The sequence below is a fragment of the Arachis ipaensis genome, chromosome B10, assembly GCF_000816755.2.
Source record: "Arachis ipaensis cultivar K30076 chromosome B10, Araip1.1, whole genome shotgun sequence".
NCBI lineage: Eukaryota > Viridiplantae > Streptophyta > Magnoliopsida > Fabales > Fabaceae > Arachis > Arachis ipaensis.
The window spans coordinates 72923253-72941926 of NC_029794.2; the positions used below are offsets into that span (position 1 = coordinate 72923253).

At 35.6% G+C, this 18674-nt stretch overlaps 1 protein-coding gene and 2 long non-coding RNA genes across 4 annotated transcripts in view; all 3 read right to left on the reverse strand.

Annotated features, from left to right (window-relative positions):
* The window catches only part of LOC110268104, a 13952-nt gene extending 3189 nt beyond the window's left edge, over positions 1 to 10763 (reverse strand). Inside the window, exons 1-2 of the long non-coding RNA XR_002356166.1 lie at positions 10023 to 10763; positions 4042 to 4047 (exon numbers count right to left, since the gene is read on the reverse strand). This is a non-coding gene — a long non-coding RNA (uncharacterized LOC110268104). The remainder of the gene's footprint in view (positions 1 to 4041; positions 4048 to 10022) is intronic.
* On the reverse strand, positions 7491 to 9340 carry LOC107621705 (solanesyl diphosphate synthase 2, chloroplastic-like). 2 transcript variants are annotated; one of them, XR_002356165.1, is made up of 6 exons: positions 9283 to 9340; positions 8684 to 8817; positions 8217 to 8344; positions 7925 to 8016; positions 7685 to 7759; positions 7491 to 7529 (listed from the first exon to the last, which is right to left on the reverse strand). XR_002356165.1 is itself a non-coding variant. In XM_021114004.1 (5 exons), the coding sequence occupies exons 1-4, from the start codon at positions 9308 to 9310 to the stop codon at positions 8013 to 8015; spliced, it is 294 nt and encodes a 97-aa protein (XP_020969663.1). In that variant the 5' UTR covers positions 9311 to 9340; the 3' UTR covers positions 7685 to 7759; positions 7925 to 8012. The 2 variants fall into 2 exon arrangements, 1 of the variants encoding a protein (XP_020969663.1); XM_021114004.1 differs by lacking the exon at positions 7491 to 7529.
* On the reverse strand, positions 9363 to 9937 carry LOC107621706. The gene is made up of 3 exons (XR_001615897.2): positions 9795 to 9937; positions 9655 to 9722; positions 9363 to 9555 (listed from the first exon to the last, which is right to left on the reverse strand). It is a non-coding gene; the product is annotated as an uncharacterized LOC107621706 (long non-coding RNA).

Sequence of the window (18674 nt, forward strand, 5' to 3'; positions counted from 1 at the left end):
CATGTTGTAGTGGATTTTAGGTTGTTAGGTAGCCTAGGATGTGGTTAGTGGATTTAGGTCTGTTTAATTGCGTTGTTCGTGTTTCTTGTTTTATTCTGCTGTCGCTGTGATGATTGTAATGTTCATATGCTGTACTTTCTTGTTTCTTGCTGCTCTGTACACTGTATTTTCATGTTTATATTCCCTATCTGTAATTGCAGCTTTAATTTTGATTCATATGAACTATTTTATTGCTGTTTATTTTTCGGGACAATCCAATTTTAGCCGGGATGCTGCCCAAATTTCTGTAAAATATTTTCATTCATGTTTTGGTTTTGGCATTTTGAACTCTGCTTTCCTCTGCTTTAACCAAACCAATTCATGACTGCCAGGGCATGCTTTCTTATCCTTTTTGATTTCATGGTTCATAAATTGCATTTTTGATGTTTGATTCCATTTTTTGCTATTTCTATATCTATTTGAATCATCATCAACCTGTTTTCCTTATTTGGTTATGAGTTACTTATAGCTTCTAACTGTGAATACTTGTTACTTGGAATATTTTCATTATGCTACTTACTTTAAACCAATTTTTACTAACCCACTAATGTTAACTTCCTAAACTCTTTTTCAATTCTAACCAACCTAACCTTTCAAAACTTCTCTTCTGATTTTCTTTCACTTTCTTTTAACATTCTGACCATGGCATGATGTTAATTTTTTTATTTAACAAGAATTCAATTACATTTTGAATTGTGATTTCTTCTTTTCGAACTTTTAACTCCTATACAATCCTTAATGCACATTTACTTAGCTCATATTCATTACTCTCCTGTTCCCTTGCCACTATGTGCTTCTTTTGTAAATTGCCTCCTTGTTTTCCTGTTTTTATTATATCCTTGAATTCTGTTTTTCAGGATGTCAGACTCCCACAGAAAAGGGAAAGGAAAGGCAACAACTGGCAAACGGAAAAGAGGAGAAGCCTCTATCTCTATCATAGATCTCATGCATGATGCCTCCTCGCGGGAGAAAAATTTTACCCCGCAGGAGAAGGCCGACCAGCTAATCCCTGCTACTGATCCAGTAAAGTTTGCAAACAAATACTGTGAGCTGAGGTATCTGGTGTTTACAGCCTCCAGGAACCTATACCTGGAGAGAACTTTGAAGATCCCAGAAGAACTCCAGCAATACACCTCTGACCAGATCAAACAAAGAGGCTGGTTCTTCCTGGAAAGACCCTTGACTGAGGTCAATGCATCTTAGGTTTGGGAATTCTACTGCAATTACTTTAAAACCTCCCTAGATGCAGTGAACCTTAGAGGAAAGCAGATTCTGGTCACTAAAGAGGCCATTGAAGAAGTTCTGAAGCTTCTGCCTAAAACTAATCAGCTGGATGGTTATCAAAAAGCTGAGGAGGATATGCGCTTCATGCGATTTGATTGGGATGCAGTCAAGGCCCGGATAGCCCTTGACCCGACTGTTTCTTGGATTATGGGTCAGAACACTACCATGCCAAAGGGAATCAAGCGGATCTACTTGAATGATGAGGCTCGGCTATGGCATCAGATACTTAGCAACTTCATTATGCCGAGTACTCACGAGACTGAGATACCAGCCGCTATGATCACCCTCCTATGGTGTGTGATGGAGGGTAAGGACCTGTACCTGCCACGCTTTATCCGGTACTATATGGCCAGGGTCCACGTCCGAGGCACTCTTCCCTTTCCTTATCTGATTACACAGCTAGGACGTCGAGCTGACGTGCCTTGGGAGGATGCTGATGAAAAGCCACCTGCTGCAGAATGCAAGAAGATTATCCCGCACAGCAGGAACTTTCTGGCTTTGGGTTATAGACCTCCATTCCTCACTGCTACTGCTGACACAGCCACACCATCTGCCGGCCCCTCTTCTTCCACAGCTACCCCTGCCACCGCCACTGCACTTCCACCTGCCCCAGAGCCTATCTATCATTTAGTGCACTGCCTGTTTCGACGGCTTGACCAGATGGAGCGTCACAACAAGCAACACTATGAGCACCTGAAGCTGATGATACACTCTGGCGACATCCCCTCCGAGCCTGACACACAGTGCGAGGCATCTGAGGAGGAGGCGGATGATCACGAGGTAGAGACCCATCCCTAGAGTGAGGCAGAGCAGGCAGGCACCCTGCAGGCAGCATCACATCAGGAGGCTCCACCTCAGATTCAGGCTGTAGACCTCGAGATCTCTATCCAGTCAGCACCTCCTCTGCAGCAGCCAGATCCTCAGACCACCACCATAGAGACCCCAGCTACCCACCCTTCTAGTGATGACACTCCTTCACACCCTGCTTGAGTGAACACTGGGGACGATGCTACATTTTAAGTGTGGGAAGGTTGCCATCTCTGGCGTTCTTTTTTGGTGAACCACTACATACTCTTTTTATTTATTTTGCTACTTTTTTTGTATTTTTCTCTTTATTTTTATTTTTATTTTTTCAGTACTTATATACATTACTATTTTTATATTTATTCTATGTTGCACTTTAGTTCATATTTTAGCCATTTAGTTTAGTTGCAATTCTAACTTATTAGTTATAGAAATTGTGGATTAATTAGTATAGTTTACCCTTTTTAGCATAAGATAGATTAGTTTATATTGAAAATATAAAAAGGAAGTAAACTAGGAACTTGAACATAATAGAAACAATCCACACAACTTGTATGTATAGCATTACATGTTAGTTAGTTAACAACATTTCATCAAGGAGAGACACTAGAACTTTAAATCCATTCAATATAAGTTTTACATTGAGAATAATGGGAATTTTTAACTAAACCTGCATGACATACAAAAGTGATAAATGATTTTTGAGCTAGAGAACACACAACCTGTAAGTTTTGAGCTTAATTGTATGGTTACATTCAAACCATAATATTTTATTCCTATGTGTTCCACCCTTCTTTTGTATTCTGGTGTTCTTTACTTTGTTTTAATTTATATGTTCGATTATAGAATAGAAATACATACCAAGAGAGTGATTGAGGCCATTATTTGATTTTAGCTCACTTATCCCAAAATAACCTACCTTTCACATCACCCTTGTTAGCCCCTTTGAGCCTTTAAATCCCTTTTTTCTATAAACCACATTACTAGCCTTAAGCAGAAAAACAAAATAAAAATCCCAAGTTGAATCCTTGGTTAGCTTAAGATAGGAAGTATGTATGGTTTAAATGCAGAAAACCTATTGGAAACATGGATGATAAAAACAAAAGGGTAGAAAAAGTTGTTAAGAATAAAATAATTCAAAATAAAGAGTTTTGGGAAGCATGCTCATGTGAAATCAAATTAACTGAATTACTATGTGCATTAAAAAATAAAATAAAATTATTTTTCAGTATTTAAATAAAGGGGACACAAAAAGAATTCTCCAAATGAGAAATAAAGCAATGCACATGGGATAAAAATAATAAATATTGAAACATGAGCATGTAACATCAAAAGTGGGAAAATATGGGAAAATAGGTAAAGAAGCTTTGCTTTAGAAAGTATGTATGTTAGGTGAGATCTTAGACTAATTAAGGATTCACTTATTAGCTCACTTAGCCTTATACATATACCCTTACCTTTACCTTGGCCCCATTACAACCTTGACTAAAGACCTCATGATTTTTGGTATGTCTATATTCTATAATTGTTGATTGGTTAGATGAAGAACAAAGTTATAGAAAAAAAAAGGATAAAAAGAAGAATAGAGTGATTAACCCAATAAACACTGAGTGACTAGAGAGTAAACACAAAATCCAGTGAGGGTTTAATAGCTCATTAACATATATCTCTGTTTGAATTATTAATTGTCTTGCAAGTTTATAAAATGTTTTTCTCTCCCATCTCAACTGTAAAAGTGCTTTATCATTATCTAAGGTTTGGCTATATATATATGACTCCTTGAGAATGTGAATTAATTCAACTACATGCAAGCTTTATATACAAGTGAATAAAAAATTAGAATTGCATGATGCATCTAGGTAGTTGCATTTAGATTAGGATGCATTGCATGGCATTCCACCACTTTAACCTAACATTACTCTTGTACTTAGCATGAGGACATGCTATTGTTTAAGTGTGGGGAGGTTAATAAACCCATATTTTATGATATATTTTGTGCTTAATCTGAGTGATTTATTCAATCCTTCACCCACTTATTCATATTAATTGCATGGTTTTACTTTTCCTTCCTTATTATATGATGTATGTGAAAAACATGTTTCCTATGCTTTAAAATTAATTATTTTAATTACCTTTATTTTCATTCGATGCCGTGATTAGTGTGTTGAGTAGTTTCAGATCTTCTAAGGCAGGAATGACTTAAAGGATGGAAAGGAAACATACAAAAATGGAAGGAAAGCATAAAACGGAGTTTGTGAAGAAACTGGCATCCACGCGATTGCATGGGCGACGCGGACGCATGCCAAGCGCGAAGAAGCAGCGATGCGGCCGCATGACTGACGCGACCGCGCGCCTTAAGCAGAACACATATGACGCGGTCGCATGACTGACGCGACCGCATGACAAGGAAAACTCTGAATGACGCGACCATGTGACCCACGCGGACGTGTGACAGAGGCCACGCACCAGAAATTGCAGAAAACGCTCCCAACGAATTCTGAAGCCCTTTTGGCCCAAATCCAAGTCTAGAAGGCATAGACCAGAGGTTATGAAGTGGGAAAATGCATCCATTCAAAAAAGAGTCACCACTTTAGTTTAGTTTTCATGATTTAGATTTAGTTTAGAGAGAGGTTCTCTCCTCTCTCTTCTCTCTTAGGATTAGGATTTAGGATTTCTCTTAGTTTTAGGAGTGACTCTCGATCCCAGGTTCAATGTTCTTTTACTTTATATTTATCTCTTACTTTTAGATACTTAATGCTTATATTAGTTATGTTGCCTATTTGGCCTATGCTACATTCATGTTACAGATTACTCTTTTGAATTAATGTTATTTGAGGTATTTCAGTTTAATATTGCTTCCTCTTATTTACATTATTGTTATTCCCAACTGAAGACATTTTTATTCCTGTAGATTTACTTCTCTCCTTTTGGTCTTGGTTAAGAAATCAGTAACTCAGGAGTTATCAAACTCAAACATGAATGATAATTGTTATCTTGTTAATTAAATGAACTTCAATAATCCCAATCTTTTCTTAGGAAATAAATAGGATTCGAAGATCAAACCAATTAATCCCTTGACCTTCCTTTATCTTAGTAAATGTTAACAAAGTGGAATTAAGATTCAATTCTCATCATCATTGATAAGGATAGCTAGGATAGGACCTCTGATTTCTCATACCTTGCCAAAAGTTTATTTACAGTCATTTATTTATTTTACTTGCCATTTAAATTTACTTGTTCTTCATTTACTTTGTTTTCTAATTAAACTATTCACTCCTCATTCTCAAAACCCCAATTTACAATCTTCATAACCAATAATAAGAACATACTTCCCTGTAGTTCCTTGAGAAGACGACCCGAGGTTTGAATACTTCGGTTATCAATTTATTTAGGGGCTTGTTACTTGTGACAACCAAAACGTTTGTATGAAAGGACTTTTGTTGGTTTAGAAACTATACTTGCAACGAGGATTTATCTGCAAATTTCTAGACCACGCAAAAGTTCCTCTCATCAACGACCCGATGTTTGAATACTTCGGTTATTATTTTTATTGGGTTCGCTTAAGTGACAACCAAAACTTTTGTATGAAAGGATTCTTGTTAGTTTAGAAACTATACTTTCAATGAGGCTTTATTTGTGAAATTCTTTACTAGCAAAAATCCGTTCATCATTATACAATTAGGCAAACTCAAGTAAACAAAGCAAGCAAACATATAAAAGATACATATGATGAATGTCTGTCCTATTGGCTGTGATATCACATGTCGGTTATTGCCAAACCCGACAGAAAATCCGGTCGACAACTCCCAGATTAGTCTCTCTATTGCACATAAGGAGGAATAATTCTGAGGAATGAGTGCCCTACCACCTTCTCCTTTCAGAGGAAAACATTCCGAGGGAGCGTGTCCCACCACCTTCCTCTGGTTGCCGCATGATTCTATGGGTTAGTGCCCTACCACCTTGCAATCAGAGAGAAATCGTATTTTCAGGAGGAATAATTCCGATGGATGAGTGCCCTACCACCTTCTCCTTTCAGAGGGAAATATCCCGAGGGAGCGTGCCCTACCACCTTCCTCTGGTTGCGAGAAATAGGAGTGAAAAGACTAACTTCAACCCTCACATCCGAACGTAGGCGGGAGACTGCCACAGCCCCTACGACAAAGAACAATGCATATCATAATCACATATTCAATCTCAGAGGCCGCTGCTCATAACACCCTTCCACTCATACTCGTCACAACCATTATTACTTCATAAGTTCCATCGTTGTCAGCAATTGATAAAGAGAACTATTGTTAGTCTAGATCTTCACAAAGAATTCCATCGTTGAAAGTATAGTCTAGACCAACAATTAATTCCCAATATCAAATGTTAAATTCAATACAAAATAACCGAGAGTATTTAGCTCCCGGGTCGTCCTCCCTAGGAATTGCAATTAAGTGTCATATTATTGGCTATGAAGAAAGCAAGGGGGTTTTGATTGCAAGTGACAAGAAAATTAGAGGGCAAGATAGTAAAGAAGCATGCAAGGAATTAAAGCTCAAAGTAAGTAAATCAAAAATGTAATTCAAGTGGCAAAAAGGATGAACTCTTGGCAAGGATTGGAAATTAAGGATTCCTATCATAATCATAGACCACAAACATGATAATTGCTAAGAATTAATCCCAATTAATCTATCCTAACATCGAGAATAAGTCAAAAGAGCATAATTGATCTCAATCCACAAGTCCTAATCAACTCACTAATTAACTTAGTGAAAGACTAGCGTTAGTGGAAACCAAACCAACTAACAATCCTAATCACAATATCGAATGGACATCTATGACTCAAGGTCACCTAATTATCCAATTCCAAGCTAAGAGTGTGAAAAACTATATAAAAACTATAAGAGACATTTTATCAAACACTTAGCATGCGTAAAAGGGGAAAGCATATTAAATTGCAAAAATAATGAAATCTATAACTACCAATTACATGAAAATGAAAATAGCAACTCAAATGGACATCAAAAAAACGTAGAACATCAAAATTGCATTAAAAGAAATCAAAAGTAACAAGAGTGTTCATACAACTAAAATGGGCATAAAAGAGAAATTGACAAAGGAAACTAAGAGATTAAAGGCAATAGAATATGAAGATGTAAATGAAACTACAATAAAATAGGAATTAAAGAGAGAAATTAAAGAGAGAATAAAGCTAAAAACCCTAATTCTAGAGAGAAAGGGGAGGTTCTCTCTCTAGAAAACTAACAAAAACATGTAAAAACCTAAACCTAAGTGCTCCCCCCTTCATTCCTCTTCATAGGTGTATGCCTCAGCATCAACCACCATAACCTGTTAAATACTATCAGTGATAACCAAAAATCAATAGAAAGTAGATAGAGCATGTCCTCATTCTCAAGCTATAAATAATAAAAATTAATAATAAATAAATGGATAAAGAAATCAAACTTTTAGTTAATTATCATATCAAAGCCAATGCCACACTCTGTCAAATTAATAATAAACACTATCAAAATTAATAATAAACACTGTCTTCAACTGAGGTAATAACCACCAGCAAGTTCAGTTTCATTTGAGTTCTAGAGCTCTCTTCATGCTAGAAGAATCCTTGAAGTCGATGTAGGCAAAACTGTAAATTACACCTGGTGTCAATTTGCTAAACTCAAAGCAACACGTAACACAATTATTTTGAGCATCCAACTTGAGAAACAAAAGGATACACAAAAAATGAAATAGCAAATCTTTCACACTAAAAATAAACGAAAAAGAAAAAGGATTTGGAGAAGAAACAAACCATTTAGGACCTCCAGACTCTAAATCTTTTGGGACTGACACGCTCGAGATTTCCCTGCAGGAACCAAAATGCTCATTTAGGCTAGCTCTTATCTGCAACCACAATTTTGGCAGTATTCGAATATGAATTGCAAAAAGAAACACATGCAAGGGAAGCAGCAGCAGACATGATAGAAATAAAATTACCTCTTATCCAAAAGATTTATCAAAATTATTTTAGTGTCATATGAATAGAATTTCCACAACATGCAAATAATGTGTGTGTGCACGATTGAGAGACAATTTATGCTTACTTCAAGCCAAGTAGCTCTGCTGTAGCCCGTGACACCAAGAACACCAGAGCCGGTCTCATCCTCTTCCCACCGGCACTAAATATATGCTCAGCTGCAGACATTAAAACTGGATTTTCTGCACCTACAATCTATCAGAATTAGAGCATCGTCATCAGATACATTAAGCATTAATTCAAACATTTACTGTTTGTAAAGTAAAAGAAAATCAAATGCAACAACACCAGCAGATAATAAGAATGATTAGGTCTAGACTAGCAAAATAAGGATTTCAATGAAAGTTAACAAGTCAACAAAAATGAACGCGGGAACTGATTGAGTTGAATCATTAAACAGTGAATATAATTCATTCAATTCAAAGTTCATATCTTTTTCTGGTCAAGTTAAAGGTAATGCAACAGCTCCAGTTCAATCTCAACATAGAGTAAACACAGAACACAGCATGAATTCTTCGAAAAAGCATCAATTACCGATTGAAGATTTTTGTTGAGTGTCTGCAGGTCATCAGCAACTACTTCAAACAACTTTGATGGTGATATGGGGGTTTCTGAATAACTCTTCAAGTCCAATCCTGTTGGAATTCCTTGAATTGCATGAGTTCCACCTATACAACGAAAACCAAACCAAATTTTTTCAATGCCTATTAGAACTTACAACTATCATAAGCCTGTAATCAAATACCTATATCAATTCATTCAAACTAGTAAAATTTATCATTGAAGCAACTTTTTCAAAAACTTAAGTTGTTCAGTAGAGGCATGTAAATACTTTTATATCTAATATGCATGCCCCTCACAACCACTTAATTTGGGCTTATTGCATGGACAATGAGAGGTCTACCCATATATTGTGCTAAAATACAATTTTAGGATTGGGGCAATAAGGATCAAACTCTAAAAATCTTTATCACAAAGGTTCTGAATACCACCATATCATGAACCATCATAGCTCTCAAAAGCTATTGAATAGAGAGGCACAAGAATCTTTCTCTATCTAATGAAATTAAGCAACTCAACTACACACTTCATATTTGATAAAAAAATTATAATTAAAAACAACAAATTCATACCATTAACAGTAGGTTCACTAGTCTTCATAGAAGAAACCCTGCATTATTTGATCAAAATTATTTATCAAAAAGAAACATTATTTGCATGCCGTTCATACAAAAATAGGAGGAAATATGGTATATATTAGAAGGAGAAAACTGAAAGTAAAGCAATGGAATAAAAGTCAAGGTAATTAACATGCACAACAAGGAATTTATAAGCATACCACGCTGGCAGCTAGGGTGGCTGAGTTACCTTTGCCCAAGGAATTCCTTGGCAGAACTTTCTATTGTCTAAAACAATACAATTTCAATATTAGGAGCTTTTTTTTAATTATATTTTAAGATATAAAAAGTACGAGAATTTAATTACAGAAATGGAAAGGCACACACCAATCTGATAATTTGATGAGATCTTGAACTCTTTTCATTTAGGTATGTCTCTCCTACCTGTCTCTGAGCTTCCAGGATAAATTAATGTAATGCTTGATTGTACAAACAACCTAAAAAAGAAACTATACAAGCTCCGTTACCTTCACAAAACGATAGAAGTCTTGCAAAAGCCCCCAGTCCCGTAAGTTCTCCTTTGTAAGTTTCTCTAAAATGGATCCTCTCTGAGAAAAAAGAAATGAAACCAATCATTAGTTATGCAATCCATTTTATGAAATTTCAACCTAATATATGAAAGGTATTCACCTCAGGATCATCACGCAGCCTAAGTGGAGTATGTGGTGCAGCCTTTATCCTTCAAATAAGTAAACAAATTAGTAAATTAGTAAATTCGTGCAGCCATTGGCATACCATGAATATAGAGAAAAGATAAACAATATTGTCCATAATGGTAATAAAATTGTAAAAGATAAACATCTGTGTACCAAGAATATAGAGAAAAGTTTTATTTCGCTCTGGTGTTTATGTATGAAGAATAAAATTTTAAAATTTATACATTAACACAAATCTAAATCAATAGAAGATAGGTCCAATCCATCCGACAAAAAGGAAATCCTATTTAGCTGTCACAGCAACATATAAGTTCCCTGTTTTGCCACTTTGCAGACATTTTAGGGTATTTTTCTCTCAAAAAATGTTATTATGCTTTAAATTAAGACATGAATGAAAGGATATTTCATATCAATAACTATTTTTGGTCTATTTTACGTATAGAATGCAAGGATTAAACAAACGACAGTTCCTAAAGGCAAAGATGGAAAGCTCTCTAGCTAATTTAAATATGCTTCTTTTTAATGAGCATTGAGTAATTGGAATAGGACAAAATAAGCTCAATGTAGCTACTATTGCATTTAGTCATGTACATAAGAATTGGATTGTATCCTTGTCAATAGTCCTCAATTTAGTATCTATGCAGTTGTAGCGTGTTTTGTCTCCAAGAAAAACGTCATTTCATTTCAAGTTTAGATATCTTATTATTGAGAAAATAAGATCATGGAGAGAAACACCTAACTGAGGATATAACATTCATTGCATCCCGAGCACCCCCTAAACCAGCCTGTAGAATTAAATGAAGATACAGCATTATGACTTTGGGCATCTCACAGTTTTAGGTTTAAATTTTTTAAAATAAAGACAATATATTAACAATTAAACACTATCAAGAACTATCCATTATGTTGGCTTAGACAAAGCCAATATTATCTCAAGACTTTTTGGTTGGGGGGGAGATATAACATACACAGAAACATCAACTTAAAGAATCATTAATTTGAGGCAATATTTCAATGCAAAACCAAATAATAGAACATTAACTATTGCAATAGAAGTGATAATTTAGAAGATGCAATCCATCTTGAAAAGTACAGACAGAGAAGCAAACAATGACCAAGAGAATTTAATATACTGTTCCAAACTGATTTTTGTCATGGTGCAGCCTTTATATTCATTTTATTTATTTGAAATGAAACGTTATACCAAGAACAAGGGCAGATAAAGCAATGAAGCTCTGGTTGGGCTTCTCTCTACACTTCATCTCAGCAATTGCCACCAGGGATACGAGCCGCGGTAACTCAATTCAATCACTTCTCCATCTAACTCAATTTCATCCTCCCAGTTCCTAATTTACCAACCTTAACAAGAAGACAGCAACTTAGTTCATTTTTTAACAATAAAATCAATTTAACTAACACATTCAACACAACACAGCCACAACCAACTCATGCACTTTTAAAACATTCATATATTAAAAACTGTAAATTTTAAAATAAATCCCACTGGTTTCATTACAGAATTTAAATCTACTTGCTACTTTAAAGAACAGTGACGTTATCCAACAACAATAAAATTGCTCAGCGATATGTTCAGCAACAATTCAACTTAGCAGCAACAAATTCAGCCCATTGATCATTTTTAACAACAAATTTAAGTATAATAACTTTCACCAACAAAAACTTATACTTCAATTCTCGGAATATGATTTACAGCAAAACAAAATTAGCAGAATCATTATTTCAGCAACAATCTCAACTTTCAGCAACAAATTTAAGATATACTGATGACTTAACAGGGCCAAAGGAAGCTGAAACATACCTACCCAGGACCAACTCACGACGAAGGAAGCGTTGACGGCCGACGCAAGAAGACGAGCTTGCAATGGTGACAGAGCGCGACAAAGCTTGCGACGGTGGTGACAGAGAGCGACGAGCTTGAGTCCGAAATGGGCACGAGAGAAGCGTAAAACCGGAGAGAGAGGGGTCGACGGCGAGACCAGCCGTGAGAAAGGTGAGCCACAGTGAGCTTGAGGGAGAGAGTGTTGAGAGAAGAGAGAAGAAACTTAAAGGTGGGTTACGGGCCGGAAGAGGGATTGCCGACAGAGGTATCGCGCGTGCCGGCGACGTTCTTCGGGGAGTGCACAATGAAGAGAGGTTAGGGGTTCTTCGATCTGATGTTCCTCATCGCGGTTAGGGGGTTCTTCATGAGACACAATGAAGACAAGGTTAGGGTTTTCTGATCTGAAGGGCTTAGAGAGCAATTGTCGCTTCGTGTGTGGGCTTAGGGTTATCTGATCTGAATGTGTTAGGGCATTTGTGAGAAGGAGAAAGTTAAAGTTTGGAAGAGTAGATGGTGTATTGTGGTAACTTAGTACTTTTGAAGGGAGTTCTCTGAAATTCTTTTTTTTTTTATGGAAACCTTTTGGGCACGCTTTTGAAGCATGCCAAAAGAGTTAGAGGAAATGGCCATGCTTTTAAAATGACCCTATAACAAAATTCTGTCGCCACGCTTTAAAAGCGTGCCTATTTCTCTCTATGGCTACGCTTTTTAAGCGTAGAAAAAAAAAGCGTGGCCAAATCTCGAATCAATTGCTACCCTTATAAAAGCGTGGCCATTGACCCTTTTCGCTACGCTTTTGAAGCGTAGCAAGAAAAAACGTGGCTAAATCTCTATTCAGTCGCCACCCTCACAAAAGCGTCGCTATTGATCACTTTTGGCCACACTTTTAAAGCGTAGCAAAAAAACGTGGCCATAAGCCTTTTTTCTTGTAGTGACAAGAATAAAACACATTTTCATCAACCCAAGTTTTCCACATCTTCCCCACACTTAAACATCATACACACTCACTAACTTAAGCTACTCAAAGATTCAAATAAAGGACATTTCATTATTTTTCGCTTAAGGTTAATGATGTGGCAAAATAAAGAACAAAAAGGGGGTATTCATAGGCTCAAAGTGGCAAACAAAGGTGAATAAAATGGTAGGCTATTTGGGTAAAGTGAGCTATAAAGAAATGATGGCCTCAATCACATAAATGCATAAAAATACATTAAACAACGGATATATAGAATTAAACAAACTAAGATTGCACTCATAGAGAAGAGCACACACAAGAATAAAATAAGTGGTCAAATAGTGTAACCACACAATAAGGCTCAAAATCTCACAAGTTATATGTTCTTCAACTCAAAAACCATATTCCACAATGTATAAATCATGCAATTTTCAATGAAAAATTTCAACTCAATTCAATTTGAATTTCAATGCCCTATATAAAAAGTAAGTTTCTTGGAAATTTCATTAAATGACTAAATTATTCTATATATGTATATAGTGTGATTGGATGAAAAAGGTCAAAAATCCTAAGTTTAATTCCTAATTTCAATCAAACCAAGATAGCAAGTGTATAGGAAATCAAACTTAGGTGCAATCATCACATCATCCAAAATCACAACCATAGCTAAAAAACTAAAAAGCATATGTAAAAGCCAAGATTAAGAGCAAAATGTCAAAATATGCATAACTACAATATAATACTAAGTTATGTACAAGCAAAATTAGAAAGTGCAATAAACTAAGAAAGTGCAATAAACTAAGTAAAAAGTTTCTCAAAAAGATAAAATATATACAAAGTACCAAAAAAAACATAAAAAGAAACTACACTAAAAGTGTTCGAAAATGAAGCTTGTCACCCAAAATATGCTTGCCGAAGGACAACCTCCCCACAATTAAGATGTAGCACCGTCCTCGGTGCTCAAGATCATGCGGAGCGGAAAGAGTCATCACTGCATCAACTCTACTATCCCATGCCTCCTCCAGCTCACCACGCTGGTGGGTTAGGCAATAGAGTGGTTGCAAGAATGATGGTGCTGTTGAGAAACATAAAATTGAGTCACAAAACAACATATATATGAAGTGAATGGAAATATAAGATTGAATGAAAGCATGCATGAAAACCAATCCGAAAGTAAATGGCAGCAACTTCCAATCAATCAAATACAAAATAGCCGCTTGACTTGCTTGTTTATCAAAGATAAAGAAAATTGAGGAGCGTTGTTGCTATGCACACAGAAAAAGAAAACCGTTAAAAGTTAAAAGTTAATGTTAGTTGAAAAGTAAAAGGAGAGTTAAAAGTTATGTGAATAAAAAGAAAATAGCTAGTTGAAAATGAAAAGAAAGAAAAGGTAGTCAAAAGTTATGTTAAGGAGAAGAAGTTAGTTGAAAAGAAAAGAAAAGGTCAAAAGTTATGAAAAGTTAAAAATTAATGTTAGTTGAAAAGGAAAAGAAAAATTAAAGGTTAGGTGAAGAAAAAGAAAATGCTAGTTGAAAAAGAAAACAAAGGTTAAACGTTATGTAAAAAGAAGGGAAAAGTTAGTAAAAGAAATGGAAGAAAAATCAAAAGTTAGGTGCATAGTCACAAGTTCCTTAATTCCAAAAAGTTTCAAAAATTTTAAAACAAGCAAGTTTCTATTCACTTCTAAAAAATTCAAGATGCCAAAACAAGTAATGCACATATATGTGTAGAGCACATAATCAAGTAAATATCAATCACAAGTAATTAGCATGAAGTAAAAGAATTTGGTGTGGCAATTTAAAAACATAGAGAAACAAGTAAGCCAAAGAACATTCAAACACCAAATTTCAATGAGGCATGAAGGTCACAAGGTTGACATAAGAGTTGAAACTTTTATGCACTATGTGACTAAAGGTAATTTAAACATAGAGAAATTTGAATCAGATTCAGCCACATAGGTAAAAGAAATCCAACCTTGTGAGAGCATGCAAAAGGGGCTCTGATGAGCGGATATTTTATACGCTTTTTGGGGTTAATTTCATGTAGTTTTTAGTATGTTTTAGTTAGCTTTTAGTTTATTTTCATTAGTTTCTAGGCAAAATTCATATTTCTGGACTTTACTATGAGTTTGTGTGTTTTTCTATAATTTCAGGTATTTTCTGGCTGAAATTCAGGGAGCTGAGCAAAAATCTGATTCAGGCTGAAAAAAGGACTGCTGATGCTGTTGGATTCTGACCTCTCTGCACTCAAAATGGATTTTCTGGAGCTACAGAAGTCCAATTGGTGCGCTTCCAATTGCGTTGGAAAGTAGCCATCTCGGGCTTTCCAGCAATATATAATAGTCCATACTTTGCTCAAGGATAGATGACGTAAACTGGCGTTCAACACCAGTTCCTTGTTGCAGTCTGGCATTCAGCGCCAGAAACAGGTTACAAATGGGAGTTGAACGCCAGAAATAGGTTACAACCTGGTGTTTAACTCCAGAAACAGCCTAGGCACGTGAGAAGCTTAAGTCCCAGCCCCAGCACACACCAAGTGGGTCCCAGAAGTGGATTTCTGCACCATCTATCATAGTTTATTCATTTTCTGTAAACCTAGGTTACTAGTTGAGTATTTAAACAACTTTTAGAGATTTATTTTGTATCTCATGACATTTTTAGATCTGAACTTTGTACTCTTTGACGGCATGAGTCTCTAAACTCCATTGTTGGGGGTGAGGAGCTCTGCTGTGTCTCGATGAATTAATGCAAGTATTTCTATTTTCTATTCAAATACGCTTGTTCCTATCTAAGATGTTCATTTGCGCTTCATTATGACGAAGGTGATGATCCGTGACACTCATCACCATTCTCAACCCATGAACATGTGCCTGACAACCACCTCCGTTCTACATTAGATTGAATGAGTATCTCTCAGATTCCTTAATCAGAATCTTTGTGGTATAAGCTAGAATCCGTTGGTAGCATTCATGAGAATCCGGAAAGTCTAAACCTTGTCTGTGGTATTCCGAGTAGGATTCAGGGATTGGATGACTATGCCGAGCTTCAAACTCGCGAGTGCTGGGCGTAGTGACAGACGCAAAAGGATAGTAAATCCTATTCCAGTATGATCGAGAATCGACAGATGATTAGCCGTGCAGTGACAGTGCACCTAGACCATTTTCACTGAGAGGACGGATGGTAGCCATTGACAACGGTGATCCACCAACACACAGCTTGCCATAGGAAGAAACTTGCATGTTTGAAGAGGAGTACAAGAGGAAAGCTAAAATTCAGATGACAAAGCATCTCCAAAACTCCAACATATTATTCATTACTGCATAACAAGTATTTATTTTATGCCCTTTCACTTTTTACAATTTAAACTAAGAATTATTATTGATATTATATCCTGACTAAGAATTGCAAGATAACCATAGATTGCTTCAAACCAACAATCTTCGTGGGATTCGACCCTTACTCACTTAAGGTATTACTTGGACGACCCAATGCACTTGCTGGTTAGTTGTGCGAATTTGTAAGAAATAATAATATTGACATTGACATATACAAATTTGTACACCAAGTTTTTGGCGCCGTTGCCAGGGATTGTTCGAGTTTGGACAACTGACGGTTTATTTTGTTGCTTAGATTAGGAAATTTTTTTTTTCTTTTTGGTTTAGAGTCTTACATTATTGTTTTTGGTTGAAATTTTCTTTTTTAAATCCTTATTTTCTCTTTTTAAATTTTTCGAAAAATTTTTATAAACTAATAATTGAGTTTTTCTATTTGAGTTTAGTTTCATATTTTAAGTTTGGTGTCAATTGCATGTTTTTATTTTCTTTTAAATTTTCAAAATTGTGTTCATTGTTCTTTCTTAATCTTCAAGTTGTTCTTGTTTATTTTCTTTGTTTGATCTTTAGTTTTTCTTGTTTTGTGATTTTTCTTGTTTTTCTTGTGCATTTTCGAATTATTAGTATCTAAAAAAAATTTATTTATTAAATACCTTGTTAAAACACTTTAAATTTATAGCTCAATTGGCTAGAGCGTGATGCTTATGTTCTTGGTAATTGGCTATCTTCTTTTTAAAAACTCTTTCAAAATTAATCTTTCGTTGAATAAATCTTGTGCCAAACTTTAAGTTGGTGTTTTCTTGTTGATTTTTCTTTAGTTTTCGAAAATTTTGTTTTGGTTTTCTAAAAATTTTAAGTTTGGTGTTCTATCTTCATGTTCTTGTTGTTCTTGTGAGTCTTCAAAGTGTTCTTGAGTCTTCCTTGTGTTTTGATCTTAAAATTTTTAAGTTTGGTGTTCCTTGGTGTTTTTCTCTAAAAGTTTTCGAAAATAAGGAGCATTACATTTAAAAATTTTAAGTTTTTTGTCTTTTTATTGTTTTTCTCTTTCCTCATTGAATTTAAAAATATCCTTTTCCTTTATTTTTATTGATTTTTCGAATTTTCCTTTTAAAAATTCAGATTTTTTTTTAAATTTTTTATTTTATCTTATCTTAGTTTTAAAATTTCAAAATTCAAATCTTTATCAAAAATCATTTCCAAAATTTTTCAAATCTTCTTAATTAAGTAATTATTTTAGTCTTAAATTTTTTGTTCTTAATTTTCGAATTCTATATTTAATTTAAAACTATTTTATTCTCTTTTCTTTTATTATTTATTCGTTCCCCTTTTACAAAAGAAAAAAAATAAAAATATATTCTATTTGCTATTCATATCAATTCCCTTTTCTCCATCATGGATCTAAGTGGAATTGAACAGTCCAGAAGGACTCTAGGGTCATATGCCAACCCCACTACTGCTTCATATGGGAGTAGTATCTGTATACCCTCCATTGGAGTCAGTAGCTTTGAGTTGAATCCTCAGCTCATTATAATGGTGCAGCTCGACATCTTCTATTATGGGCTTACAGAGAAAGCTCAGACTTCTCTAGACCACTCAGCTGATGGGTCTATACATATGAGAAAGACAATTGAAAAAACTCAAGAGCTCATTAATATAGTTGCCAGAAATCAGCATTTGTACCTAAGCAGTGAATCTTCCATGAAAGAAGAGGCTAAAACAGTAACTGCTGAACTCAGTCCTGCAGAACAAATTACTTAATTCAATCAGCAATTAGACTTTCTAACAAAACAGCTGGCCGAATTCAAGGAGATACTACAAGACACAAGAATGGCTAATATAAATATGGAGGTACAGTTGAAGCAAACAGAAAAATAGTTATCAAGACAAATAACAGAAGAGTGCCAAGAAGTTCAATTAAGAAGTGGAAAAACATTAAATACCTCACTTCAAGGCAGCAGGAAGCTAAGAAAAGAACAAACTGCTACCCAAAATCCCTCTGAGGACAGTAAGAGCCCAGAGAGGAATAACTCTGGAGCTCAAACGCCAGAAACAGGCAAGGATTTGGCGTCAAACGCCCAATGGAAGCTCAGTTCTGGCGTTCAAACGCCAGGAACAAGTAAGGAGTTGGCGTCCAATGCCACTCCAGCTTCTAACCCTGGCATTCAAATGCCAGTGAGGGATCAGACACACACAAGTGCTGATAACAACCCTTCTAAAAAGGCTTCTCCAACCACATCTGTAGGAAATAAACCTACAGCAACTAAGATTGAGGAATATAAAGCCAATATACCTTATCCTCAAAAACTCCGCCAAGAGGAGCAGGATAAGCAATTTGCTCGCTTTGCAGATTATCTCAGGACTCTTGAAATAAAGATTCCATTTGCAGAGGCACTTGAGCAAATACCTTCTTATGCCAAGTTCATGAAGGAGATCTTGCGTCGTAAGAAGGATTGGAGAGAAACTGAAAGAGTTCTCCTCACTGAAGAATGCAGAGCAGCCATTTTGAAAAGCTTTCCAGAAAAGCTTAAAGATCCTGGGAGATTTCTGATACCATGCACCTTAGAG

What these genes read in the sequence shown, in the direction of transcription:
- LOC107621705 (XM_021114004.1), bottom strand. Translation starts at nt 9,310, where the DNA reads ATGAAGACTAGTGAACCTACTGTTAATG. An exon ending in TAGTGAACCTACTGTTAATG is followed by an intron (nt 8,818 to 9,282) that starts GTATGAATTTGT and finishes TTCGTTGTATAG; the next exon opens with GTGGAACTCATGCAATTCAA. An exon ending in TCAACAAAAATCTTCAATCG is followed by an intron (nt 8,345 to 8,683) that starts GTAATTGATGCT and finishes TAATTCTGATAG; the next exon opens with ATTGTAGGTGCAGAAAATCC.